Raw genomic sequence first — 23,055 nt, forward strand, 5'->3', positions numbered from 1 at the left:
AGAAAAACCAAAGCTGCTTTCTGGCTTCCGTTAAAAACTTACCCTACAAATTTGAGCATGCACATTCAGCTTTGCTCAGAAGAGTGAGAAGAGAGGCTGCTGTGAAAAAACACATCTCTTTTATCTTGGCACCAGTGAATTACTGCAGAAGGAATCAGCAGCTACCCGAGATGTTGTGGGCAGAAAAAGCTTGTGCTAGGTCTCTACTTCCAGGAGCTGTCCTGGAGGCAGGAGAGCGACCAAGAGCAGGAATGAGAAGAGATGAACTCCTTAACCCAAGGATAGATGGACTGCAGACAATTTTGATCTTTTGCTTAGAATCATAGAATCACTAAGGTTGGAAAAGCCCTCCAAAATTATGAAGTCCAGCATTTGACCAAACTTCTTTGACTTCAAGGCCATGGTCAGTAAGGGAGATGCAGCCACAGGGGTGAGAGCCTCCTTTGCTACAGGAGCTGCTCTTCAGTGTCCCATGGGGTAGCACAGCTCAGGGATCCCTTCATGCTCTGGGCACAATGTAAATCATAGAATCACAGAGTGGCTTGGGTTGGAAGGGAGCTTAGAGGTGTACCTAAAGATCTAGTCCCACCCCCTAGGGACTAGACCAGGTTGTCCAGAATCCCATCCAGCCTGGCCTTGGACACTTCCAGGGATGGGGCAGACACAGATTCTCAGGGAAACCTGTACCAGGGACTCACCACCCTCAGAGCAAAACAACTTCCTCCTAATCTCTCATCTAAAGCTCTTCCATGAGTCTGGAGCCATTCCCCCTTGCCCTGTCACTGCATATGCTTGTAAAAGGTCCCTCTCCATCTCCCTTGTGGGCTCCCTTTAGGTCTGGAATCCTCAGCCTCGTTAGCTCCCAGGGCTGCAGGGCCACGCAGGGCAGCTGTGCTGGGCTGGACCCCATTGCCAGGGCACAGACATTTCACCAGCTTTTCTTCTGATGAACATGGAAATGATCTGATATCCCCCATGTGCTGTACCCTGCTCCAGAAATCCTCAGAGTGCTGCATGAGTCATCATCATCTTGATACTATAACGCTTGCTCCAGCAAAACTGTCTGCCAGCACAATTGGATGGATGATGGATGATGGATGGATGGATGATGGATGGATGATGGATGGATGGATGGATGGATGGATGGATGATGGATGATGGATGGATGGATGGATGGATGGATGGATGGATGGATGATGGATGGATGGATGGATGGATGGATGGATGGATGATGGATGATGGATGGATGGATGGATGGATGGATGGATGATGGATGATGGATGGATGGATGGATGGATGATGGATGGGATGGATGGATGGATGGATGGGATGGATGGATGGATGGATGGATGGATGGATGGATGGATGATGGATGGATGGATGGATGGATGGATGGATGATGGATGGATGGATGGATGGATGGATGGATGGAAGGACGGATGGATGGATGGATGGATGGATGATGGATGGATGGATGATGGATGGATGGATGGATGGATGGATGGATGGACGGATGGGATGGATGATGGATGGATGGATGATGGATGGATGGATGGATGGATGGATGGGATGGTGGATGGATGATGGATGGATGGATGGATGGATGGATGATGGAGGGATGGATGGATGATGGATGATGGATGGATGATGAATGGATGGATGGATGATGGATGGATGGATGGATGGATGGATGGATGGATGCTGGATGGATGGATGGATGGATGATGGATGGATGGATGATGGGTGGATGAGGGATGGATGGTGGATGGATGGATGGATGATGGAGGGATGATGGATGGATGGATGGATGATGGATGGATGGATGGATGGATGGATGGATGGATGGATGGATGGATGGATGGATGATGGATGATGGATGGATGGATGGATGGATGGATGGATGGATGGATGGATGGATGGATGGATGGATGGATGATGGATGGATGGATGGATGATGGATGGATGATGGATGGATGATGGATGATGGATGGATGGATGATGGATGGATGGATGGATGATGGATGGATTGATGGATGATGGATGATGGATGGATGATGGATGGATGGATGGATGGATGGATGGATGGATGGATGGATGGATGGATGGATGATGGATGGATGATGGATGATGGATGGATGATGGATGGATGATGGATGGATGGATGGATGATGGATGATGGATGGATGATGGATGATGGATGGATGATGGATGGATGATGGATGGATGATGGATGATGGATGATGGATGGATGGATGGATGATGGATGGATGGATGGATGGATGGAACAAATTAAGGTGATCTTGAACATCACAAGGCACCAAGGCCCAAGCCAGGAGCTGCCCACCAGGCTTGTGCTGTGGCACACAGAGCTCCCCCAGGAGCTTGTGCCAGGCCCAGCAGATGTGTAGCCACCCAAAACTCCCCCATTCATTCACTGCAGGATGATCCAGTCACCTTCCCAAGTATTAGGCAGCTTCTCTTATGTTTTTTTAAATTTATTTAAGTGATGCAAGAGTTATTTTGAAACCTGCCAAGAAATGCTCTCCCTACAAGACAAGATCATGCACTATTTGTGCTTGTGCTCCATTTCACTGTTGACCTGTTTGGAGGTGCAGATATTGGCTAAATCACCCTGAATAGCAAGTGTGAATAAAACACCTCTCTTTCATAGCTGCGTCTTGGTTTTGTATTGTTGCCAATACCAGAGTTTGGAAAATCACTGTGTGGAATGCAACCAAGCATTGTCTTGCAAGAAATACACATTGGCAGCTCCAGTGTCTGTGGCAATGCTCCAAAGCCTCTGCAAAAGCAAGAGCTTCCTCTAAAAGGCAGACCATTTCCTAGAACACTCTCTTCCCAGAGTGCCAAACCAGAATCGAATCCGCTGTTGTGATACTCTGGCCTCAAAATGCTATGATGTCTTTTCAGGAGAAGCAGCACCCTTTTCCAAGCATTTGTGCAGCCACTTGCATGCCCAAGGGAGCTGGGTTTGGCTGCTCTGGCAGAGTTAGGACCCAACAGCATCCCAGAGATCAGAATACACAGAAGCAGAGACCCAAAATCCCTCTGGTTTTGCAGAGATATGATCTGAGATCAACTGAGTTGTCAGAGCAGGTGCTAATAATGCCAAGGTTTTGGGTTTGGTCCCAAATGGGCCATTTACTTTCAAGCTGCACTTGATGATCCTTTTGGGTCCCTTCCAAATCAGATCATTCTGTGATTCAACAATATTTTGGACAAAGCAGTTCCATCACAGTCTAAAACAAGATTCAAAGCCTTCTATGAAAGGAAACTGAAACAACTTATCAGAGTTAAGTTGTTTACTTCCTGCATAATATCAAAACTGGCTGTTACAACTGTTCCTTCAATAAAAGAAAAGAAGGATCACAAAAAGAAGGCTGCAAATTAAATCCAGGATGGGGCCCACATTTTGTTTGATTAATCCCGGGGGAAAAAAACTGCAGTCACCTTAACAAATCTTTGTTTCTCAACACCTAAAGAGGACATAAGGAAATTTCATTTTCCTGAAATCCCAGGTGTCTGAGCCCATGAGACAAAGCATACAAGTTTTGTGTAAAGTGTTTGGTTTCCAAATCTCACCCATCTGCAGAACCTCCACTTTCATGTTTGCTAATCTGGTGCGTGATTAAAAGAGCACATGGAGTAATTTATGGCTGAAATATAATGAGGGCAATACATTTTTATGGAAATGATTGGCAGTATCACAAAAGTAATTTTTATAGTTCAACTGATCTGATAATTCACCAGTCTAATATCTGTGTGCCACCAGACAGCTGCTCTACACAAAGAAGCTGTTGTCAGGTGTGGTTTTCCCAGATGCAGTTCCCTGAGGTTTCCATATCACCAGATCAGCAATTTGGCTGCAGAGTTCAGGGCTGCAGCTTCTCTCTTAGATGCTCCAGGCAGCACCAGGACATTTGGCTGCCATTACACTCATGTGCCAGGCTCAGGGCATCAAAAACAGAGTGGTTCAGACCCCAGGTAATAATCACACTCAGAGTTGAATTAACATCACTCCCTAGTGCATTCTTACATCTACTCACCCCCACCTACCCTGAGCTTTACTCCAGGTGCTGCCTTCTTTCCAACAATCCTCGAGGTTTTGGTTCAGGCTTTTCGATTTCCTACCCCATCCCCTCTCCCTCCAGATCAAAAATCAGCTGAGCAGGACCCAAAGGCAGGTGGAGGAAACTGCCTTCTGCAAATGGCTGCTGGATAATTATAAATTTTTAGGGCAGCCAGCAGCATCCCATGGATAGGCAGAGCACACTGCATCCTTCCCCAGCCCTCTCCTGCCAGGGACCCCCACTTTGTGGCAGACCTGGTACCCAGGGTTTCTGACTGACACACAAATGTCTGGCCCTAAAAATGTTCTTCAGTGGTGGCATAAATTTATAAGTTTTAATGGATCATTTTCCTGCCCTTTCCCCTCACCTCTAAAAAGCCATGGTTTAACATCTTATAGCCCCAGTGGCATATTGAGATATACAGTGGGCTGTAAAACACCTCCTCAGCTGAAAAACTGGTGTTGTATTAAGTTTTTTGACTGCCAGCACTCTGACTTCTTTATAACAGCACGACATGCCTTGTCTTGCATTAACTAATCATCTTAAGACTTTAAAAAGTGTGTCCTCTGAGCAGCCTGGAAAAGGACACACACAGCTTCGTTCAAAATCATGTAAAGAAATTTGATATTTCCCTGGCCCTGCTGTCCTTAGACACAGGGGTGTATAGAGAGGGCCTAATAAATCTGTTTATAAACAAGGGTTTGTGCACTGGGGCCCAGAGCAGCCATCCTGCAGTGCAGTCAGACGGACTCACGGACAGACACACAGACAGAGAGGCAGCCTACCCACGGGCTCATGGCCTGAGCTCACACACTGCACCTTGCCCTAGAGGTGGAAATCCCAGCTCACAGTCCAAGGCCAGAGCCAGAACTGACACCACGCCAGAAATGGCACCGAGCTCTGCTAACCAGGTACCAAACACCACAGGGCTCCAGCACAATCCCATGGCTCCTCTGATTCCCTCAGGGCCAAGGAGCTCCAGAAAAAACAATTAATTTTCCCTTCCTCTTCAACAAGTCCAGCTGTTTTTCTTCTCAGTGTTTGCTTTCTGTTTCAACATAAGCACAAGTTTATCTTGGAGTTCATTTTTGCAAGGTTGATTTACAGCCCGAGTCATTGCCACCACATCGATTGTGATGACACAGCTCCCTCCTCGTGCCCAGCACCAGGAGCTGTGTCTTGGCCATCCTGAATAACCCCTTTCCAACACACATTGCCCACTCAGTTCTGTGATTTTATTTCCAAACCCAGCTTTGTTCCTACTTCCACCAACCTGCTCGCTCTGAGAAGAGGAAAATTTAATCTCTCTACTTTTTGTTAGAGCCTGTTGTTAGAGCCTAATTTGAGTAGTCCTTGGAAAAGTCACTACTGAGGAATATTTGCAACCAGCCTCATCCTCTTTCATCTATTTGTTGTATTCTGAACTACTTAGACAAGGTTTAGTGCAGAGCATGTGTTTTTTTTAAAAACAAAGTTTTAAATCAAAGTTTTGCTTTTAAAGCAAAGTCTCTTTGCTTTACCACTGTCCCAGGATCTGATACCTTCTGCAACAACAAAGCTGAACTCCAGCCAAGTAATGCAGAAATTATCCAAATACATGTATATTGCTGCCATGACCTGCCCCAGCTCATAAAAACTGCTAATGTGGTGATGTCTCACACGAAAATAGCCTAGAGGTAATTTTTCAATCTCTGGGAAAGCTGGGGTGGCACATTTCGGACCATAATTGAAAGCACTTCCAGCTTGAAGTGAGTCACAAGCAGCTGTTTGTGGGAGAAAGGGCAATGAGCAAATCATTTCAGTTCCCAAAACAGAGCCTCTACAATATGAGACAGGATGGGGCAGCTCCGAATGACTGATACCCCAACTTCAGATTTCGTTTTTAGAACCCCATCACCTGGTTTCTGTGGGAGTCTGGATCTCACCAAAAGTTTCACAGGTATGAGAAAATAGTGCTGCAATCCTTTCAACCCCAGCACAAAAGGTTTCATTCCCCTTCTGCCAGCTAAAGATCGCTGCTTTTCTGCACATCCCAGAGGCCAAGCAAATGCTGTGCTGCCTGCAGCAGCAGGATGGGATCTTCCTTTTGCAAGAGGAAATGCTCAAGAAGGGCAAAATCAGTTTTAAGCTTTCAAGCTTTCCCCGTCTGTCTTTCTTCAGACAAAGAACACGGCTCAAAAGAGGAATGGCAGCAACAGCTCTGCTGCGCTCCAGACTTGGGAACACCAGCCCAGGCCACATATTTCAATCTTATTTCCTTCCACCAGTCCAAACACTGGTAAGAATCAGCTACAACTTCCCTTGGGACCGTTTTTTAGACAGTGAAGGCTCAGCAGCCTGGAAAATTTGTATATTTGCTTATGGTTGTGTGTTCATTTTTAGAGTGTCCAACACCCAAAAGGTCTGCAAGCCTAAAAACCAGGATCACCCAATGGCACATCCCAGTGCCCAGGTGGTCACTCAGTGTGATCTGGAGCATCCTGCCCTTCCTGTGTTCCAATTTATCCTCTGCTAAATCAGTTTTCTCTGCTATATCAGTTTTATATCACACTCAGTTCTCCTCAGGTTTTCTTTACACCACCTCTGGATTCAGAGGGAAAGCTGCCACCAGGATAGTTAATAAGTGCTCCAACTTGCTCCTAGGTCAGCGTGCCTGACAGGCATTTCCCTGCCTCCTCAGTCACCTTCTTTCTAGAAACCAACTTGTTCACATTCATGTCTCCATCTATAGGATGCAGATTCTATGGATTTGGGCATTCCTGTCTCAAAATGGAACCAAAGGAATTGCAGAGTATGTCTACTTATGCAGACACAAACAGTTGTGCTATTGCCCTAAAGCAAAGAGCACAAATGAAAACACAAAAGACACTGACCTGCCTGACACGTTCCTTGGTGTCTCAGGGCAGCTCATACACCTTCTGAGGAATTTAAATCCAGGTGTTGCCCAGAGAATAACAACATCCAAAAGGCAACAAACACGGTGGGAGACATCTTTCCCAGACACATCTGGTAAAATCTAGGGAGCAGATTGCTCGCTGAGGGGAGGGAGTGCTGCTCAAACAGCAAACCAGGAAAACCAGCTGAAGACCCCATAGAGAGTTTTAATCCTGTTGTCCCTGACATTCAGTCCCAGTCCCAGCAGTACAGACTTCCCAGCATCAGCTCAGAAGCCAAAGCTACAAAGGATCTTGCAGATGGCAACACCATTTCTGAAACATCAGTGGGTTTTTTTGGTTTGCAACCAAGGGGTTCCTTATCTGAGCATAGCTTCTCCTTCCCACCCAGCACAAAGATGACTTGAAGCTATTTATCCAGACAAATTCTAGTTGTTCTCAACTGACTTTTTCATACCAAAGTCTGACTAAGAGTCAAGGCCTGGGGCACAGTTCCATTAAATTTTCCAGCTCCATTTGATGTAACTGGTGCTCTCTGATGACTCACACCAGATAATACTGACTCCAACACTGGTTTCAGTATTCTCTAGAGGTGTTTTAATTCCATGAGGCACAGCCAGATGCTGGCAGGCTACTGACCAGTCCTGCAGAATACTCATTTATTGATGTTCCACAGATATTCCTCATTACTGCTAACATTTTGCAGTTGAAGCCCTGTCAGTTGTGCAACACAGAAAAGATCTGTTTCAGAGAAAAACATGACTTCAGGCAGTACAACCCTGGCAACTCACAGCTTCATTATTCCCCAAGACTGCTTATCCAGCAGGGACTGTACAAACTAAATTGGGGGACAAATGAAGCCTTTTACATTTTCATTACCCTTTAGAAACAGACATAGAAATGCAGCAGTCTTGTGCTGCTTTTGCATTGACTGACATTTGGGGAAGTCTTTACTGGGGTTTTTCTTTCCATTTCCTTCCATTAGCATGACAGTAAATTCATTATCCAGATGTGAAGGCATAAGCAGGAAGGGAGTTTTGCCTTAAGGGAACTGAATTGAGGAAGAGTGGTCAATCAGCTCAGTGTCTGACCACCACAGCAGTGAACTCACAATCAACTCTTCAAGTCACCATTATCAGGATGATGGCACATGTGCCAAAAGTAGCTCAGTACTACCTGAAATTATCATGGAATCCCGGAATCATTTCGGTTGGATCATCGAGTCCAACCTGTGCTCAATGCCCACCTTGTCCAGAGCACTGAATTCCTTGGACACCTCCAGAGATGGGACTCCACCACTTCCCAAAGCCTGACAATTCTTTCAGTGATTAATTTCTTCCAGATGTCCAAAGTAAACATCCCCTGGTACAGCTTGAGGCAATTTCCTCTTTGGTCAAAGTGAAACAGAAAGAAAGTATTAGGAAGGAAACACAGATCAGAAATAAACCCACAGCATATCTACATCCCATTAGCTCCTACTCCAATAATATAAACTAGATCTGAAAAACACATGAATGCAGGAAATGGGCAATGAGGCAATATGGGCTGCAGGGGCAGGGGCACAGGAGACAACAAATGTTCAAGAGATGGCCATGAAGATGTAAATGACCCTGAAAAATGAAGAATGTCACCTCCCCTGTCCTTGCAGAACAAGAAAGTGGGGTTCACAAAAGCCATCACTGTGCTCTGTGCTTAAAACAATTGAGAGAAGGGCCCTTTGCTGCGGGACCAGGTGCCAGCCCAGAAATTCTCAGTACATTTGGGATTAGACAGATGCATGGGAGGAAGGTGCAGCAACAAGGGCTCTTCAGCACTTTGGTTCTGATGTGAACTCCAGCTCAGGAATCTCCAGCACTTTCCTGCTCAGCAGGTCCATCCCAAGGGAATACCAGCTACTAACAAGTCATCCTTAGAGAGGATGTTGGGATCCAGCCCAGCAGAGCTGCTTTGCCCTCCACAAGTGCCAAGTCAAGATGTTCTTTGCCTCTGAAATAAACACAAGTATAAATGGGCCTGGAGTTTTATCTTGGTTCCTTTTTCTGCTCTGAAGAGCATGAGGGAACATGGATGAAACAGGTGAGGCAGCAGGCACCGAATCCAAACAGCTCTGAGTTTTTAAAGGATTATGGATGGAACAGAACAGGGTTAACCAAGAGGCACTGTGTTTAATTTTCCATCCATAAGCACACATAAACATAATTGAATAATTAAAAACACTTGTGAAACATCCAAATCACATGAATTCATGATGTACATTTATTTCAACACAATGCTGGTACAAATTCAAATCATTGAAACTTGTAACACAAAACTGCATAAAAACACTGGCAAGAGTCATTCAGGCAGGAGCCACATCAGGACCTCACACCCCACAATTCCTTTAGATTAATTCCCAGAAAGGTTATGACTTTTTATATCAGTTTTATATCACACTCAGTTCTCCTCAGGTTTTCTTTACACCATCCCTTCCATTTGCACAGCTCTGACTTGCTGCAGACATTCCCAAACATCTGCTTTTACACAGGTGCTCCAAGGAAGGAAAGATCTAGGAAATCACTTAATAACAAGACATTCTCATCCTTTTCTATGCTAAACACTCCCCTACTCTACCCAGGAATAATACCACATTTTCTCACCAGTTTGTGACCTACTGCCCCTTGCAAAGGTAACCAAGCTCATGAAGACCTGGAGGGATGGACAGTGGCACCAAGCAGTGCCTTCAGGGGATCAGGAAATCATCCCTTCACAATTGCTGAGAACCAGTCCAGAGGTGAGCACCACAAACTGGAGCACAGTTGCAAAGAATTAAAGCTCCCAGCATGAAAAGCACCCAGGCTCAGCCACCACCTACTTGCATGTTACATGTGACTGTAGATGGCCACAGAACTGTTCTGCAACAGCTCAAACTGGACATTGCAACAAAGAAATATCATTGTTTTCTTTGTCTGAAAGATTTCCATTTTTATTGTAGGGCTGGAAGAGGAAAAAAAAATAAAAATCAAGCAGCCAAAAAGCCCCATCAGCTCCAAAATGTTCAGTGCCTGTTTTCAGGCACATAGCTTCACCTGGGAGAGCTCTGGTCCCTGCTGAGGAAGCTGATTGTTGTTCAAGCAATGAAATAACAAACCCATGGAATAGATGAGATAGATAGATTAGACAGACAGATAAACAGATAGAGAGAGAGAGAGAGAGAGAGAGAGAGAGAGATATAGATGACATAAACTCAGCATCAACACAGTTTGTTGATGCCAATAATGTTCAAATAGTAAAAGCAGAGAGAAAATATCATCATAAAATAGTGGGAAGACATTTTTGACACGATGTGATAAGATCTCTAAAACTGCATGTGAGAACACAGCTCCCCGAATTTCCAGGAGACGCCTTTCTTTTGTTCTGTTATGTTAGGGAATTAGTCTGATTTCCTGTAAAAAGCCTGGAGCTTTGACCCCTCAACGACTGAAGCCCCAGGAGGAGAAACTGGAGTCAAAGCTCCAGGGCAGGATCTGCTCCCAGTGACCTTCCAGAGCCTGAGCCCATGGACAAGAAGAGGAATGAGGGGAAGAGGTTGATTGTGCAGGATGAAGCTCCCAGGACAGCTGAGGGAGAAGTCATTGCTGTCCATACAGAGTTGAGTTTCAGATTTCTCTCATACATGTTTAGGGTATTCAATTTGCCTCCTCAATCTCCAGCCATTTAGTTCACACTTCTTAAACTTCCATTTCCTTCTATTGCTGACCCCTGGGCAGACAAAGGCTCTACAGTGGATGTTTATTATCAGAGAGTCCAAAATAATCTACAATTAACATCCTGCTGCAGAACTGATATACCCTGCAAAAATTTATACTTCCTGTATTTTGTTTATTATTTTAAAATTATGTTTATAACCAAGCACAAGCTCCTGCTCTGAGAAAAAACTCATTAACAACCCTAACAGCTCATGCACTGAAGCTTTTTAAGTCTGAGAGGTTGTCTTCTAAAAGCAATCCCCAATGTGGGTATCTCTGCCCCTGAATTCCAGCAGTAATTCCAGCAGAGCAAGAAAACTTCAGCAGCTCAACAGCCTCCCTGTGTGTGCCAGAGCCCCAGAGGGGTCCTGGCAGGGTGTGAGCCCATGTGTCACTGTCACAGAGAGAGGCTGAGCCTGGGACTGTGACCTGCAACCACCCCTCCCTGTGTGCCTGGTGCTCTGGCACCTCACAGAGATCATTTATTGTTCACATAGCCTTGGCCAGAGAGTCAGGACATGAATATTCCCAGGGGCTGGCAAGAGAATAAATCCACATATTGAAAAATCTGTGGGAATTAGAACCATCTGCAGCCTTACAATGCCTTCAGAACCTGTGGCTCTGTGTTCCTCATCCTGGCAGGAAACAATGCTGAGGCCAGATTAGCACCAAAAGGTTTCATTACCACCAGTGTGGAGCAAACACCTCTTCAGGACCAGCAGAATGCCTGTGGCTGTGTGCAGCTTTTGGGTACCCTCACCCCCAGACAACCACAGGGATAATTTACTCACCAAGTGTGAGACCCCTTCAGATTTGCCTTGGTGAGTGATTTCATGAGGTGACAACAGGAAAAGGATAAGCAAAGCAGGTACGTCCATCCAGCAGAGAAAAACAGGACCCACATTGTTTCTATTTTCTCACTAATTTCTTTTTTTCTGGAACAAAATTAAATAGACAAATGTCTGTTTACTGCAGAGTAAAATAACATAATTCATAAAAAACAACTTTCATCAAGAGCCCAGGGTGTCTGTACAATGCCTGACATTCCCAGAGAGAGTCTGTAAATTGATTGTTTTAGAGAAAGAACAGGCAAAGCTTTTGTCTTCCTTCCCAAGGTGTAAGTGCCCTTCACAATGTTTTTGGCATAACAGGAGGTTTTGTTTTAATGTAAACTTTGGTCAGGCTTTTTTTTCTGTATTTAGTAGCCCTGAAATCACTACAACTAACTTAAAATAAACCAAAAGCAGTAGAAAGGGACAATATCCTCTGAACCTCAAATGAGGAACCAATCCTACCAGAACCAGAGATGCTGGTCCCTGGGGAAGCCACACATTTCCTCAGGGAGAGAGGATAAATTCTCAGCAGATAACAAGTGTCAATACAAAAGAAATCACAGAAGTTGTCCATTAAGGCTTCTTCTGCCTCGAATCATGCACTGCCCCAGCACTTCTGCTGTGCAGCATTTCCAGTAAATGCACACACTAATTTGAGGTATTAATTGGACTAATACCCAGTGTCTCCTCAGTGGCAGCTATCTGCTACAAACCCACCTGAAGGCTTCTCCCTGAGCTCATCTCCCACCTCCCAGCCTCACCCTTGTCCCTGCAATGCATCTGTGCCACTTCAGTGCTCAGCCTCCAAGGCACAGAGCAGACACAGCCCCAGCCTGGGCTCTCCCTCCTTGGCCAGGAGGGAACAGAGAGAAGCTGTGTTCCCCAAATTGTGCCACAAGTGGGTTTCCTTCCTCCAGCTGCTGGTTTGCAGCCTTTCCCCACTCCCCAACAGCCTTGCATTCCCCTGCTGCACTCACTGAGATGTTTCACAGTCCAGAGGGTTACACCAGGCTCCGAGGAGCCTGAGCTGCAGCTTCCCTGTGTCCATACAATCCAAATTTCAGCCAGCATCTTGCCCAGTGGCTTTGTACCTTCCACCTGTCAGGAAAATGAATCCACAAACACCAGAGGTTCATGTCCAAAAAGGAGACAGAGGAGTCCTGGAACTTTATTCAAATAAACAGAGAGGCCATGGGCCATTCCCCTGGGGTCTCTCCAGTTTTTGGAGGATGCAGCCTCCTTTTTATCCCAATTTCCCGGCCATGTCCCTCTCTCTTTCCCCACTGGCTGAGGAACTTGAGAGGTACAGACTTCCCAGAGTGCCTGATACCTGAGATTCCCCTCTAATGTATCACCCTCCCTCTTCATTTTTAATTCTTATGGAATTTATGGTTCTTCCCCATTGTTTCTTTCATCTTTCAATATCCAGTTTCATTTATCAGCAAACATACAATTTGTTTGTTTGTAAAGGCAAATATCTTTTTTTCATTCATCAACCAGTGGAGTCCATCCCATTGTTTCTTTTAGCTCTCAGTGCTAGTTTTATTTACCAGCAGACCCACAGCTTGTTTGGAAAGATAAATCTGTCACTCCTCTCACACCCCTTCAACCAGTGGCATAAGAATTCTCTTCTCCTGGAGGAGATCCTTGGCTTGAAGATGGAAGCAAGGTTTGTAGGTAATGTTACTACCATGTGTAAACAGCGTACTCAAAGCACATTCCTTCCCTGGAAAGGAATCAGCCATCAGCCTGCTCCATGTAGCAGCCCAGCATCTGCTCCAAAGCCTCTCTCAGATGTGTTTGTGGGCTGCTCTTGGAGCCATGATTGCCTTAGGAAGGCTCTTCTTGAAGCTTTCTTCCTGTTCTGCTTGTGGTTGGCCTGAAAAAACAGCAATGCTTAAAAAAAAAAGAAAAGAAAAAAATATAATTATATTGTTCTGGTGAAAATATCAGGAGAATAAACCTGTCCAGGATAAGAGCTTTACACAAGACATTCTGTTCTTGTTGCAGAGCATGGTGAACAAGGCTTAACTTTAAAGTGTCACTAAAATTAAAAATTGCAGGCAAACAGAAGGGAAATGCAGGCAAACAGACAAGGATCACTGATTAGGCCACTGCCCAAACAGTGCCAAGGCACAGATCCCAACAGAACAACATGGGACAGAGCACTGAAAGAAGCTAATAATATCAAGCAAATATTTGGTTTTTGTTTTTTTTCTAATTATATATGTATATTACATATATATGCATGTATGAGTCAATTATTTGAGCTGAGTCCTTAGCAGCTCAACTCCAGCACAGCTGATCTCCAGAGCAGGCAATATGCTCAGGGCAGGGATTGTTCTCCCTTTGCTTTACTCCTGGAGCAGCAGCTTTCCTGGGCAAGCACAGGAGAGGAAAAACCAGATGAATGCTCAGCTACTGACTGGAGTTTGGCCCGGTGATTGGGAGAGGAGCAGCCCTTTGCTGTCCTTGCACTCCTGCCTCTCCCTGCAGAACAGAACTGGGATTTTGCCCGCTCTCCTGGAGCAGCCTGGGATAAAAAGCTCCTGTGCCAGTCCCAGCAGCAGCCACTTGATGGCCATCCTGCTCTGCAGGAGAGGGACACCGGGGACACAGCACAGCCCCGGGGCTGGGGACCTGCCAGGGACCCCTGAGCTGAGCAGCCGGGAGCAGAGGGGTCCCCTGAGCAGCTGCTCCTCACCTGGGTGCTACGAATGAGAGAGTTGAGATCACTTAAAATATCACTGCCAAGGGTATGAGCTAAAGTCAGATTGAATATTAGGCATGAAAGCATGACAACTCTGCTACTTCCAGGACAGCTGAGGCACAGCAAGGGAAAACAATCAACGAGAAGATACAGAGGAAATGAAGCCTGGAGAGTTGGAGACCCCCCATCCAAGAAAAAGAGGAGAAAAGGATGAAAAAATGGGTTGCAAATTAGCACAAAGAGTGAGAAATCAATAACCAGTAAAGGATAGAATACTAATTAATTAGACGAATGATGTGGCTTGGAACCAACAAACATTAATTTATTTGCTAAAAAATTGTATAAGTGGAAAAGTTCTGTACTGGCATCAGTGTGGTGGCCAGAATTTGTCAGCCACCACTGCTGGCCTAAAGCACCAACCACCTTACTCTCTAACACTCAGTGTTAGAGCGAGTCTTTATCCTGAGGATTTTGGAGGTTCTTGGTAACATCAGCGCTGGTGAAGAGACCCCAGACCCTGCAGCCTGGCCATGTTCTGCCCCCTAACCAAAACCAGGGCAGGGGCACGCTGGTTCCTCCCCCAGGCTGCCCACTCCTCGCTCCTCAAACCCTCTGCTGCTGTTGCCAGCGCCTGGGGATGGCATCACCTCCTCAGTGTTTGGGATGAGTGCTGGGGAGCTGGAGCCTTTCCCCACAGTGTGTGGAGGTTTGTTTTGGTGGAAAACAAAGAGATGGCACATTTCAAACAGAGTGCTTCACTCATTTCCAGCTTCAAGTCCCTGGCACACCCCTGGGAGCTCTGGGACCCACTGAGGTGAGCTCTGGGCTGAGCATCCCCTCACGATCCCGTACCTGGTGGGGCTGCCAGAGACAATTTGGGGTCCCACAGCTGCACTCCAGCACTCAGGGGGGCATTTTGAAATACATGGAATGGAATTTAGAGTCTTTCAAGGACACTGTGGGGCTCTGCAGATACAATTCAAGGTCCATGGGAACATTTGGGGGTACCAGGGATGAAATCTAAAGCCCTCTGTACAAAATCTGGGGCCCTGCGCCTGCAATTTGGGGCCAAGTGGGGAATTTGGGGATGGCAGGGATGTGAGGAGGAAGCATCCCACTGCCTGTGGGACAGGCTAAGGAGGACACAATCTGCTCAGCACACTCAGGGCACTACACATCTGAAGGATACTATGGGCTTGGAAGTGTTTTTTCCACCTTTATTAATCCAGAGAAAGCTGCAGCCCTGCTGAGCTCACCGGCACCAGCAGCACAGCATTTGTAGAATCACCGACGATCTTCGCTGCACCCTCGGAGCTCTGAGGATCAAGCGCGTGTGGGCTGCCAGGGAGCTGACTGAGATATCCCTGTCTTTCTCCAGGGGCTGAAGGGCTGCGAGCAAAGGAAACAGAGCCAAGATGAAGCCGCGTGTCTGCAGAGCCCCCCCGGGCTCCCCACAGAGCACTCACCAGTGAGGATATGAGTCTGAGTCTCCAGGTCCTGGTTCCTCACGTGCCTCGTGGCGATCCCTGGGCACAGAGCTCTGTCACTCCCTGCTCCCAGCACGGTCACCCCGGCCCTCAGAGCTGACCCAGGGGCCACCAGCAGCCTCGGGCAGTGGGACTGAGCGAGGTGGCCACCAAGCCCAGCTTGTGGCAGGGGGCAGAAGGAGGCTGAGGCTCTGCACGGGGTGGGTTGGGGTAGGCACAGGGTTGCCAGAGCAGGGCAGGACGTGGCCAGGCTGGCCCAAAAGGGACCTGGGGCTGTGACTCACTGATGAACCTGACGGCCGCCAGGCGCACGGAGGACTGAGGGTCCTTCAGGTAGGGCAGGCTCTGCTTCATGTACTCTTCAACCCTGCTCCCCCTCCTCATCAACTGCAGGGAGCACCAGAGGGATGTCTCCAGGCTTGCCACGGAGCCCCCCAGCTGGCTGGAGCAGTCCCCCCTGCCAGTACCCCTCATTGCTGAGCCCTGATCCAGCAAGGGGAGAGGGGCCTGGAGAGGAACTCCCAGAACTCTGTTCTTGAGGACACGAACAAGGTCCTCCAAGTCCTGCCCTGCCCTGCAAGCAGCACTTGGGGCAGCCTCTGATCCCCTGGGCTCTCATGGGGACAGCCACAGGGCAGGGACAGCCCTCACCCAGCCTGGGCCCTGTGGCTTGTCCTTACCAAGCATTCTCCAAGCTCCCACATCCGCTCTCTCTGCAGCAGGTGCTTGAGCTGCTTCCATTTGAGAAGCTCTGCAGCAGCAAAAAGGGCTTCCCTGGCAGCCTGCAGAACAGCATTAGCTCAGAGGTGGCACCAGGGCCTGGGGAAAGAGACCTCTTGGCTTTATTCCTGCAGTGATCCCACCCTTAGGAAGCTGTGACTTGTCCTAGCCCAAATGTCTTGGAGTCTCTGGGGGACTGACTGAAGCTTGAAGCCATGGCCCCCGACACTTGTGGGGAAGCTGAGAAGCCTCTGGGCTTCTGGAGCACACATGTTCAGGCCTCAGGTGCTGCCTCAGTGTCCTGGGCTGCTGTCGAGCCCTGCTGGAGCGGGCAGGACAGGTGCTGAAAATGGCCAAGCCACCTTGTCCACCCCTGCTCGTGCTGGTTCCACAGGGACCCTTCCCAGGGCCTGCGCTGGGGGAGCCCTGCCCGAGGCGAGCAGCCCTTGCCCCAGTGCCTGGGAGGTGTCAGTGCCCCCCACTGCAGTGCTCAGCCTTCAAATCCACACCTTGGCCACGCTGGGGAGATGGTCGTTCAAGCGGAAGAGGAGCGGGATCAGTGCATTCTGCATCTCCCTCCCCATCTTCTTCTCATCCCTTCTCACCACAGACCTCAGCAGGTCTCTGAGGAGCCAGAGGGAGAGCTCTCGCAGCTGGCCACACTCATGCTAGGAAGGAAGAAAGATGAGCTTTGGAAACAGCGGCTCCCTGCCTGTGGCTGCGGTGAGGGCGATGCTCCGGGGTCAGTTCCAGAGTGGGCACAAGCAGCTTTGGGCTGCAAAGCCCAGAATCCATTCCAGGAGTGCTGAGCCTGCTCCGAGCACAGCTTTCAGGGCAGGGCTTGGGGCTCACCGAGTCAAAGAGGGGTATGATCTTCCCCACCAGTGCCACAGTGATGGAGCTGGCCTTTGACTTTTTCAGCTGACGCAGGAGATTGTGGAAGACCACAATGACCTTCAGCTTCTCATCTTCACTGCCAGCTTCCAGTATCTTCATCATGCTTGGCAGAAAGACTTCGATTTTTTTTGCCTTTATGAAGAAGAGAATTTCCATTTTCTGTAAAGACTATGTCTGGAGACCTCCCAGGGCAGCCACCCCAGGCCCCACCACTGCAGGGAGGGTTTTTGGAGCAGTCACCCCATCCTGACATCCTGACTCGCAGCCCAGGCCAAGCCACCGCCTTGCACTCTGGCCCAGGCCCTGGCTGCCAGCGTGGCTGCCCCAATGCCACCCTGCTCACCATCTCAGCTCTCTCTGACAGCCCAGTGAGGATCTCCAGCATCAGGAAGGCCGTCACCACATCGGGATGGCCCTCATCGCTCCAGATGCTGGGCTTGTTACCCAGCTCCTCCAAGTCACTGTGCCCCGAGGATGGCTGGAGGAACAAACACAGCCATGAGGTGCTGGCAGAGGGCTCATGGAAAGGGATCGAGGCCTTTTCTGGTAACTCACAGCTCTGTGAGAGTTCCAGGTGCTTTCTCTGGAAGAGCTGCACCAGTGGTTCCGGAGCAAGGCAGCAAATTCCGTGAGGACCTTGTCCAAAATCTCAGGCATGGAGGACAGAGTGTCACACAGCTCCTGCACAGCGCTGGAAGCCAGGGGGCTGCCTCAGCCACAGCGCCGTGGCCAGGAGCAGCCCCACAGAGCAGAGCCCGTGCTGGGGGTCCCCAGGGGCCCTGCAGGAGGTAGGACAGAGCTGAGGAGGAGTTCTCTGCAGGGCTGGGAGCACCGAGCTGGCTCTGGACTGGCCTGGCTGGCTTTGGCAGCTGCAGGCCCAGCCAATGCACTGGAGCTGGAAGGGCTTGTGGGATGGAGAGCCTGGCTCCATGGGATGTCCTGCAGCATTCCCTGGATCTGGCAGCCACAGAGTATCGGGGTCCCTCTCCCCACATGGAGCAAGCCCTTCAGATTGTCAGGGCCAGTACCTGTCTCCTTGCAGAGTCATCTCACACAGGCTGATGACCACTGCTGAGCGGTTCTCGTTGGTCATCAGGAGAAACAGTGACTCCACTTTCCTACAGCCTGACTCTGTGGTGATGGATAGCAGGTTTTCAAGAATGCAGCTCACTATCTTGGGCACCTGGAGAGTTTACAGCTGAGGATGGCACTGCCACTGGAGTGCAGCCATGTCCTCAGCTGCCCTTCCCATTCCTCTCTGCCACCTTCAGATGGCTTCAGGTGCTCAAGTCACCTGGATTTGTGAGGAAAGGATGGAGGGAGGAACAAGGCCTGACAGGGCTGAAGATCTGGGCAATCCAGCCTCAGGGCACTTACATCTGTCAGCCAGAATTTTGGGTCTTCCATGGCCACATCCAGCATGCTGCTGGGCACTTGCTTGTCAAGGATGCTGGCATCTCTCATCGCCTGAATGGCCTCCAGGATGACATCTGTCCTCTCTCTAGAGTGGAGGTATTTTCCAAAGGCCTACGGGAGGGAAGGGAAGGGAAACATGTGCCACTGAGTGTCCTGATGGTGCTGCTTGGCTGGACAGAGGTTCCTGGCAGTGCTGGCAGCAGACCCCACAGGAAAGCTGGCAGCAGTGCCTGCAGTCCCTGCTGGGAGAGGGTGAGGAGAGAGGGCCCTCCACATTGGGGAGAAGGGCTCATGTCTGGCCCTACAGAGAACTAGGGGTTTGCTGGATGGCAAGAGGACTGGAGCTCCTGCTGGGGCTGGTGATGCTGCCAGGACACCAGTGTAGCCCATGTCCCTGCTCAGGGATGGCAGGAACCTTCTTGCCAGGGCAGTGAGGCCCCACCAGCCCCACTGATTCTGGTCCCTTTGCTCACACAAGTACCCTGCTGATGCCACGGACAAGAGTCCCAGCAAGGAGGGGGATCATTACCTGGGTACAGTCTCTGATGCTCAGGTAACACAGTGAGGAGGTGGTCACAGCTTCCCAAGCAAATTGGTCTGGCCCATCCCTTGGCCTTGACTTGTCTAAACAGCAGAGCAAACACAGAAGAGTCGGTAAGACAGAGCTGCTTTGCCAGCAGGGTCGTCAAACCACCCTGAGATCTGCTTGCAAGACAGCAGGACAGAATCAGTCGAGATTTCTGGAGGGTGTCAGGAACAGATTCTTGCTATAGGCAAGAGGCACCAGCCAGGATGGTGGATCTGCTCTTCTCCAACAGGGAAGACTCAGCTTTGGGACCTGGGAGTCAACTGGACCTTTGGCTGTGGGGGGCACAAACCAGCAGAGTTCAAGGTCCTGAAAGGAAGGAGGGGAAGGAGAACAGTAACAAATCCTGGACTTGAGGTGAGCACTCAGCTTCTGCAGTGAAGTGACAGCTGGGATGCTACGGGAAGCCGCTGGGAGGAGCAAAGGAAGCAGATCTGTCAAGAGAGCTCTGTGTGCACAGGGATGAAGGCCACAGCTGCTCTTGTTTTTTTACTTACAGAGGAATTCAGCAAGGGAAAAAAGAGCGTGGAAAGCTGTATAACTTGTTTGTTCCTCGGAATATCGGAAAAGAATGAGACGTCCCACCAGCCTTCCCATGACTGGGACTGAGATGTCTTCAGGGCAGACAGGTCCAAAACTGTCTCTTCCAAAGCTGACAGAGGCCTGGTTGAGGGAGGCATGAGAAGAAGGGCTGAGGGAAGGAATCTTGTGCCAAACACCTATACCCAGGGCAGGATTCCCAGTGGATCTGGGCTTTGCAGGGCTCTATGGCCCAATCTCTTGGAGGAACCAACTCAGCAGAAGCCCTGGCATGGAGAGGGGCTGGGAGGGGAGCCTGGCCTGGCTGGAGGGTGCCTGACCCTTACCTTCAGAGTGGAATAGCTAGACAGCAAACTGGTCAGGACACCAATCCTCCCCACAGCCCTCTCCCGCACAACTTCTCTCTCGGATCTGGTGAAGTCCAGCAGCATCTGGGACGAGAGAAGCCACTGGTGAGCACCAGGAGCAAACACAGCTCTGCTCCTGGGCCAGACTTGTACCATCCCTCACGGCTTCCTCTGACCTCACACAGAGCCTGCAGTGGGGTGCCTGTCCCTGGGGTCCTCACAGGGCTGAGCAAAGGTCCCAGGAAATCCTTGTGGCCAGGCAGGTGCCACCCTCTGCAGCCACTGTGCTTCAGAGGAGCCTGGTGCCAGCCCCCGCTTCCTTTCGGGAGCTGAACACCCTCCCCACACCATGCTCTGCCTGCTCAGCACCAGACTGGGCAGCTCCTCCCCTCCAGGGTGGGGAACAGCCCTGGGACCCCCACTCTGCTTGTGCCGCACCTCAAAGATGTCCTGCAGCTCCTTGCAGACACTGGAGGCAGGAAAGCTGAGCACCACCGTCCTCAGCATTGTGTCCATGGCTTTCAGGGTCTGCAAACACAACAGACAGCAGTGCCTGCCATTCTGCTGTTCTTTCCCCCACACCCTGGAGACTGATCTGAACTCTCAGTGCCTGAGGAGGATACCTGAACTGCCCAGGACAGACACAGGGATGCACCAACTGCTGGGGACAGAGCAGCCAGGCCCATAGGAAGGGGACAGAGCCATGAGTCTGGGAAAGCAACACCAGGACCTCAGCCTGCCTCAGATCTCTGCTCATGGGGCAGCACAGGGAGACCAGGGAGCAGCCCAGAGGGGCTGGAGGCTCCTGGAGCTCAGCCAGCACTGACCTTGGTGAAGAGGGAAGCGCTCTGGTGTGGCATTTCTCTTTCCGAGGGGAGCAATAAGACACTCGAGAAACACGCAGAGAGGAGGCTTTTGGTTTTGCCCTCCAGCACATTCTCCACCAAGCTGCAAGGACAGAGGAGGGGCAGTTGGACACAGGTGCTGGGAGCAGCCCCCAAGGCCTTGTGCAGGTGGTCTCAGAGCTCTGGGGCAGGGGGCCCACCATAACTCGTCGATGGTGATCATGGCGAGATACCGGATCTGTGAGGACAGACGGTCCCTTGGCTCCTTTTCCAGGAGGTCCTGCAGAACACAACCAGTGCCTCCAGTCCCTGACCCACCCACGCACTGTCCAGACAGGTGCCAGTGCCAAGGGTGCTTGTGCCCATCCCCACAACACCAGATGGGATGTGCCCGTCCCCTCACCTTGATATTCTCTACCACTTCACATGCTTGGCAGAATAAATCCAGGCCCTGAGTCAAGCCACGTTTCAAGGCAGTTTTGCACAGGACATAGGTGCTCTTCAGAAATGTGAATTTGTGGGTGTCCTGGCAGCCAGGGGACAGAGACACAAACAGGGAGTGTGGGAGGATGGACACAGGGTCTGGAGCACCAGGGGTGCAGTGCCCTGTGAGAAAGGCAGCTCTGCCCAGCCAGCACCCCTCCACAGCCTGGCAAAGCCCCTGCCAGCAAATGCCAGCACAGCCACTGCCCCGCTGGCCACAGCTACCTTGTCAAGGCTGCTGACAAAGGCCATGATGAAATCCACAGCTTCCTCTGATTCTTCGTATATCGGCAACCAGCTGGCATCTGCCGGAGGGGAAGAGTGGGGAGGGCTGCAGAGGCTCTGGGCACAGGAGAGAGCCCAGGAGACCTGTCCTCCACCCAGCCCCGTGCCCACAGCCCTGGCACAGCCTCTGTCCTGAGCAGCTCATGCCTGGAGGTGACGGGCAGAGGAGCTGCTCTGCTGGAGCCAGGAAGGCCCCAGTGCCCTGGGCTGAGGAACATGCTGGGATGTGGGCAGGAAAGCTCCAGAGTCCCACTGCTCCTCACTGCCCATGCCCTGAGCCCCTCTGCTGTGTTTTTTTCTTGGGAGAGGCTGTGCTGGGGCTGGAGTAATTCTGTGATTCCAGCTGCCCTGGCATTCCAGGTGACATCCTGCCTGTCCCCCAGGACTGCTGTTGTCATCCTCCAGGAAAACATGATCCTGGCATGGTGCAGGGTGTGCTGGTGGGGCCCAGCCCTGCCCAGCCCCACGGGGCCCCTCGCTCACCAAGCTGCAGTGGCTGCATCGTGGTTGTGTCGTAGACGGAGAAGAGCTGTGAAGAGTTGCTCCCCTGGGAAGAGCTGTCCTCCTCCCAGGCCTCCCTGGGGGTGGCAGGGGGTCTCTTCTCCATTCTGTGGGATAGACAATATGGGGGATCCTGGGGTGGGTGTTGGGGTGGTGTCGTGGGAAGCTTTAGCAAAACACTTCAGCCCCACAGGGCTGCCAGGGATGGTGGGGCAAGACATGGGCTGCACTCGGGGGCTGCTTGTCAGTTCCAGGCTCCTGCCTGTCACCATCCACTGTGGGCAGCAGCCATGCTGACCCCACGTGCTGCACTGGGGTGTCACAAAGGGCCCCTCTGTGACACAGCACCTGCCTCTAGCAATGGATCCCAGTGCTTGTTGACCTGGGACCTGTCCCCAGCAACGGGTCCCAGTGACCCACCACCTAGGCAGGGAAGGGCAGGGTGTCCCCCAGGGCACAGGCCTGGCATAGCCCTGGGCACCTGGGCTCTCTCAGGGTGTCTCCAGACCCCATTTTACCCTCATGTCCCCTTGGGACATCCCTGGTGCCCTGCAGTGCATCCCAGAGCCCGTGTTCAGACGCTCTCTCGTGCCTTCAGGACATCCCCTTCCTTCAGGACCCTGCAGAGCCCAGTCTCTGTAGGAGGGACGAGGGAGGGTGGCAGCCACCAGGATAAAGCTCCAAGGGCCATGGTCCCC

The 23,055-nt window shown here is 50.3% G+C and overlaps 1 protein-coding gene across 6 annotated transcripts in view; it reads right to left on the reverse strand.

Annotated features, from left to right (window-relative positions):
* Window positions 1–23,055, reverse strand: part of LOC148182708 (uncharacterized) — a 36,095-nt gene that overhangs the window by 1,527 nt on the left and 11,513 nt on the right. For 2 of the 6 annotated variants that reach the window (XR_015774324.1, XR_015774323.1), the window contains 24 exons: window positions 22,340–22,464; window positions 21,797–21,876; window positions 21,492–21,614; window positions 21,289–21,368; window positions 21,071–21,191; window positions 20,682–20,771; window positions 20,223–20,327; window positions 19,854–20,019; window positions 19,300–19,394; window positions 18,732–18,881; window positions 18,383–18,537; window positions 17,910–18,045; window positions 17,698–17,832; window positions 17,310–17,486; window positions 16,967–17,125; window positions 16,418–16,519; window positions 16,022–16,124; window positions 15,717–15,776; window positions 15,507–15,639; window positions 13,091–13,419; window positions 12,518–12,638; window positions 11,499–11,642; window positions 8,883–8,968; window positions 8,229–8,369 (listed from right to left, as the gene is read on the reverse strand). Coding sequence is in view for 3 of the 6 variants with exons in the window: in XM_088065449.1 (XP_087921575.1) it covers window positions 13,371–13,419; window positions 15,507–15,639; window positions 15,717–15,776; window positions 16,022–16,124; window positions 16,418–16,519; window positions 16,967–17,125; window positions 17,310–17,486; window positions 17,698–17,832; window positions 17,910–18,045; window positions 18,383–18,537; window positions 18,732–18,881; window positions 19,300–19,394; window positions 19,854–20,019; window positions 20,223–20,327; window positions 20,682–20,771; window positions 21,071–21,191; window positions 21,289–21,368; window positions 21,492–21,614; window positions 21,797–21,876; window positions 22,340–22,463 (2,343 nt within the window). In the remaining 3 variants the exon portion in view is untranslated. Of the gene's footprint in view, window positions 1–8,228; window positions 8,370–8,882; window positions 8,969–11,498; window positions 11,643–12,517; window positions 12,639–12,915; window positions 13,437–15,429; window positions 15,640–15,716; window positions 15,777–16,021; window positions 16,125–16,417; window positions 16,520–16,966; window positions 17,126–17,309; window positions 17,487–17,697; window positions 17,833–17,909; window positions 18,046–18,382; window positions 18,538–18,731; window positions 18,882–19,299; window positions 19,395–19,853; window positions 20,020–20,222; window positions 20,328–20,681; window positions 20,772–21,070; window positions 21,192–21,288; window positions 21,369–21,491; window positions 21,615–21,796; window positions 21,877–22,339; window positions 22,465–23,055 lie in introns of those variants that run through there. The other 4 variants (XR_015774325.1, XM_088065449.1, XM_088065451.1 and 1 more) reach the window with 4 other exon arrangements.

This window comes from Pseudopodoces humilis, chromosome 21 (assembly GCF_049639895.1).
Source record: "Pseudopodoces humilis isolate 2021_Gansu_Grassland_sample_001 chromosome 21, ASM4963989v1, whole genome shotgun sequence".
Classification (NCBI taxonomy): Eukaryota; Metazoa; Chordata; class Aves; order Passeriformes; family Paridae; genus Pseudopodoces; species Pseudopodoces humilis.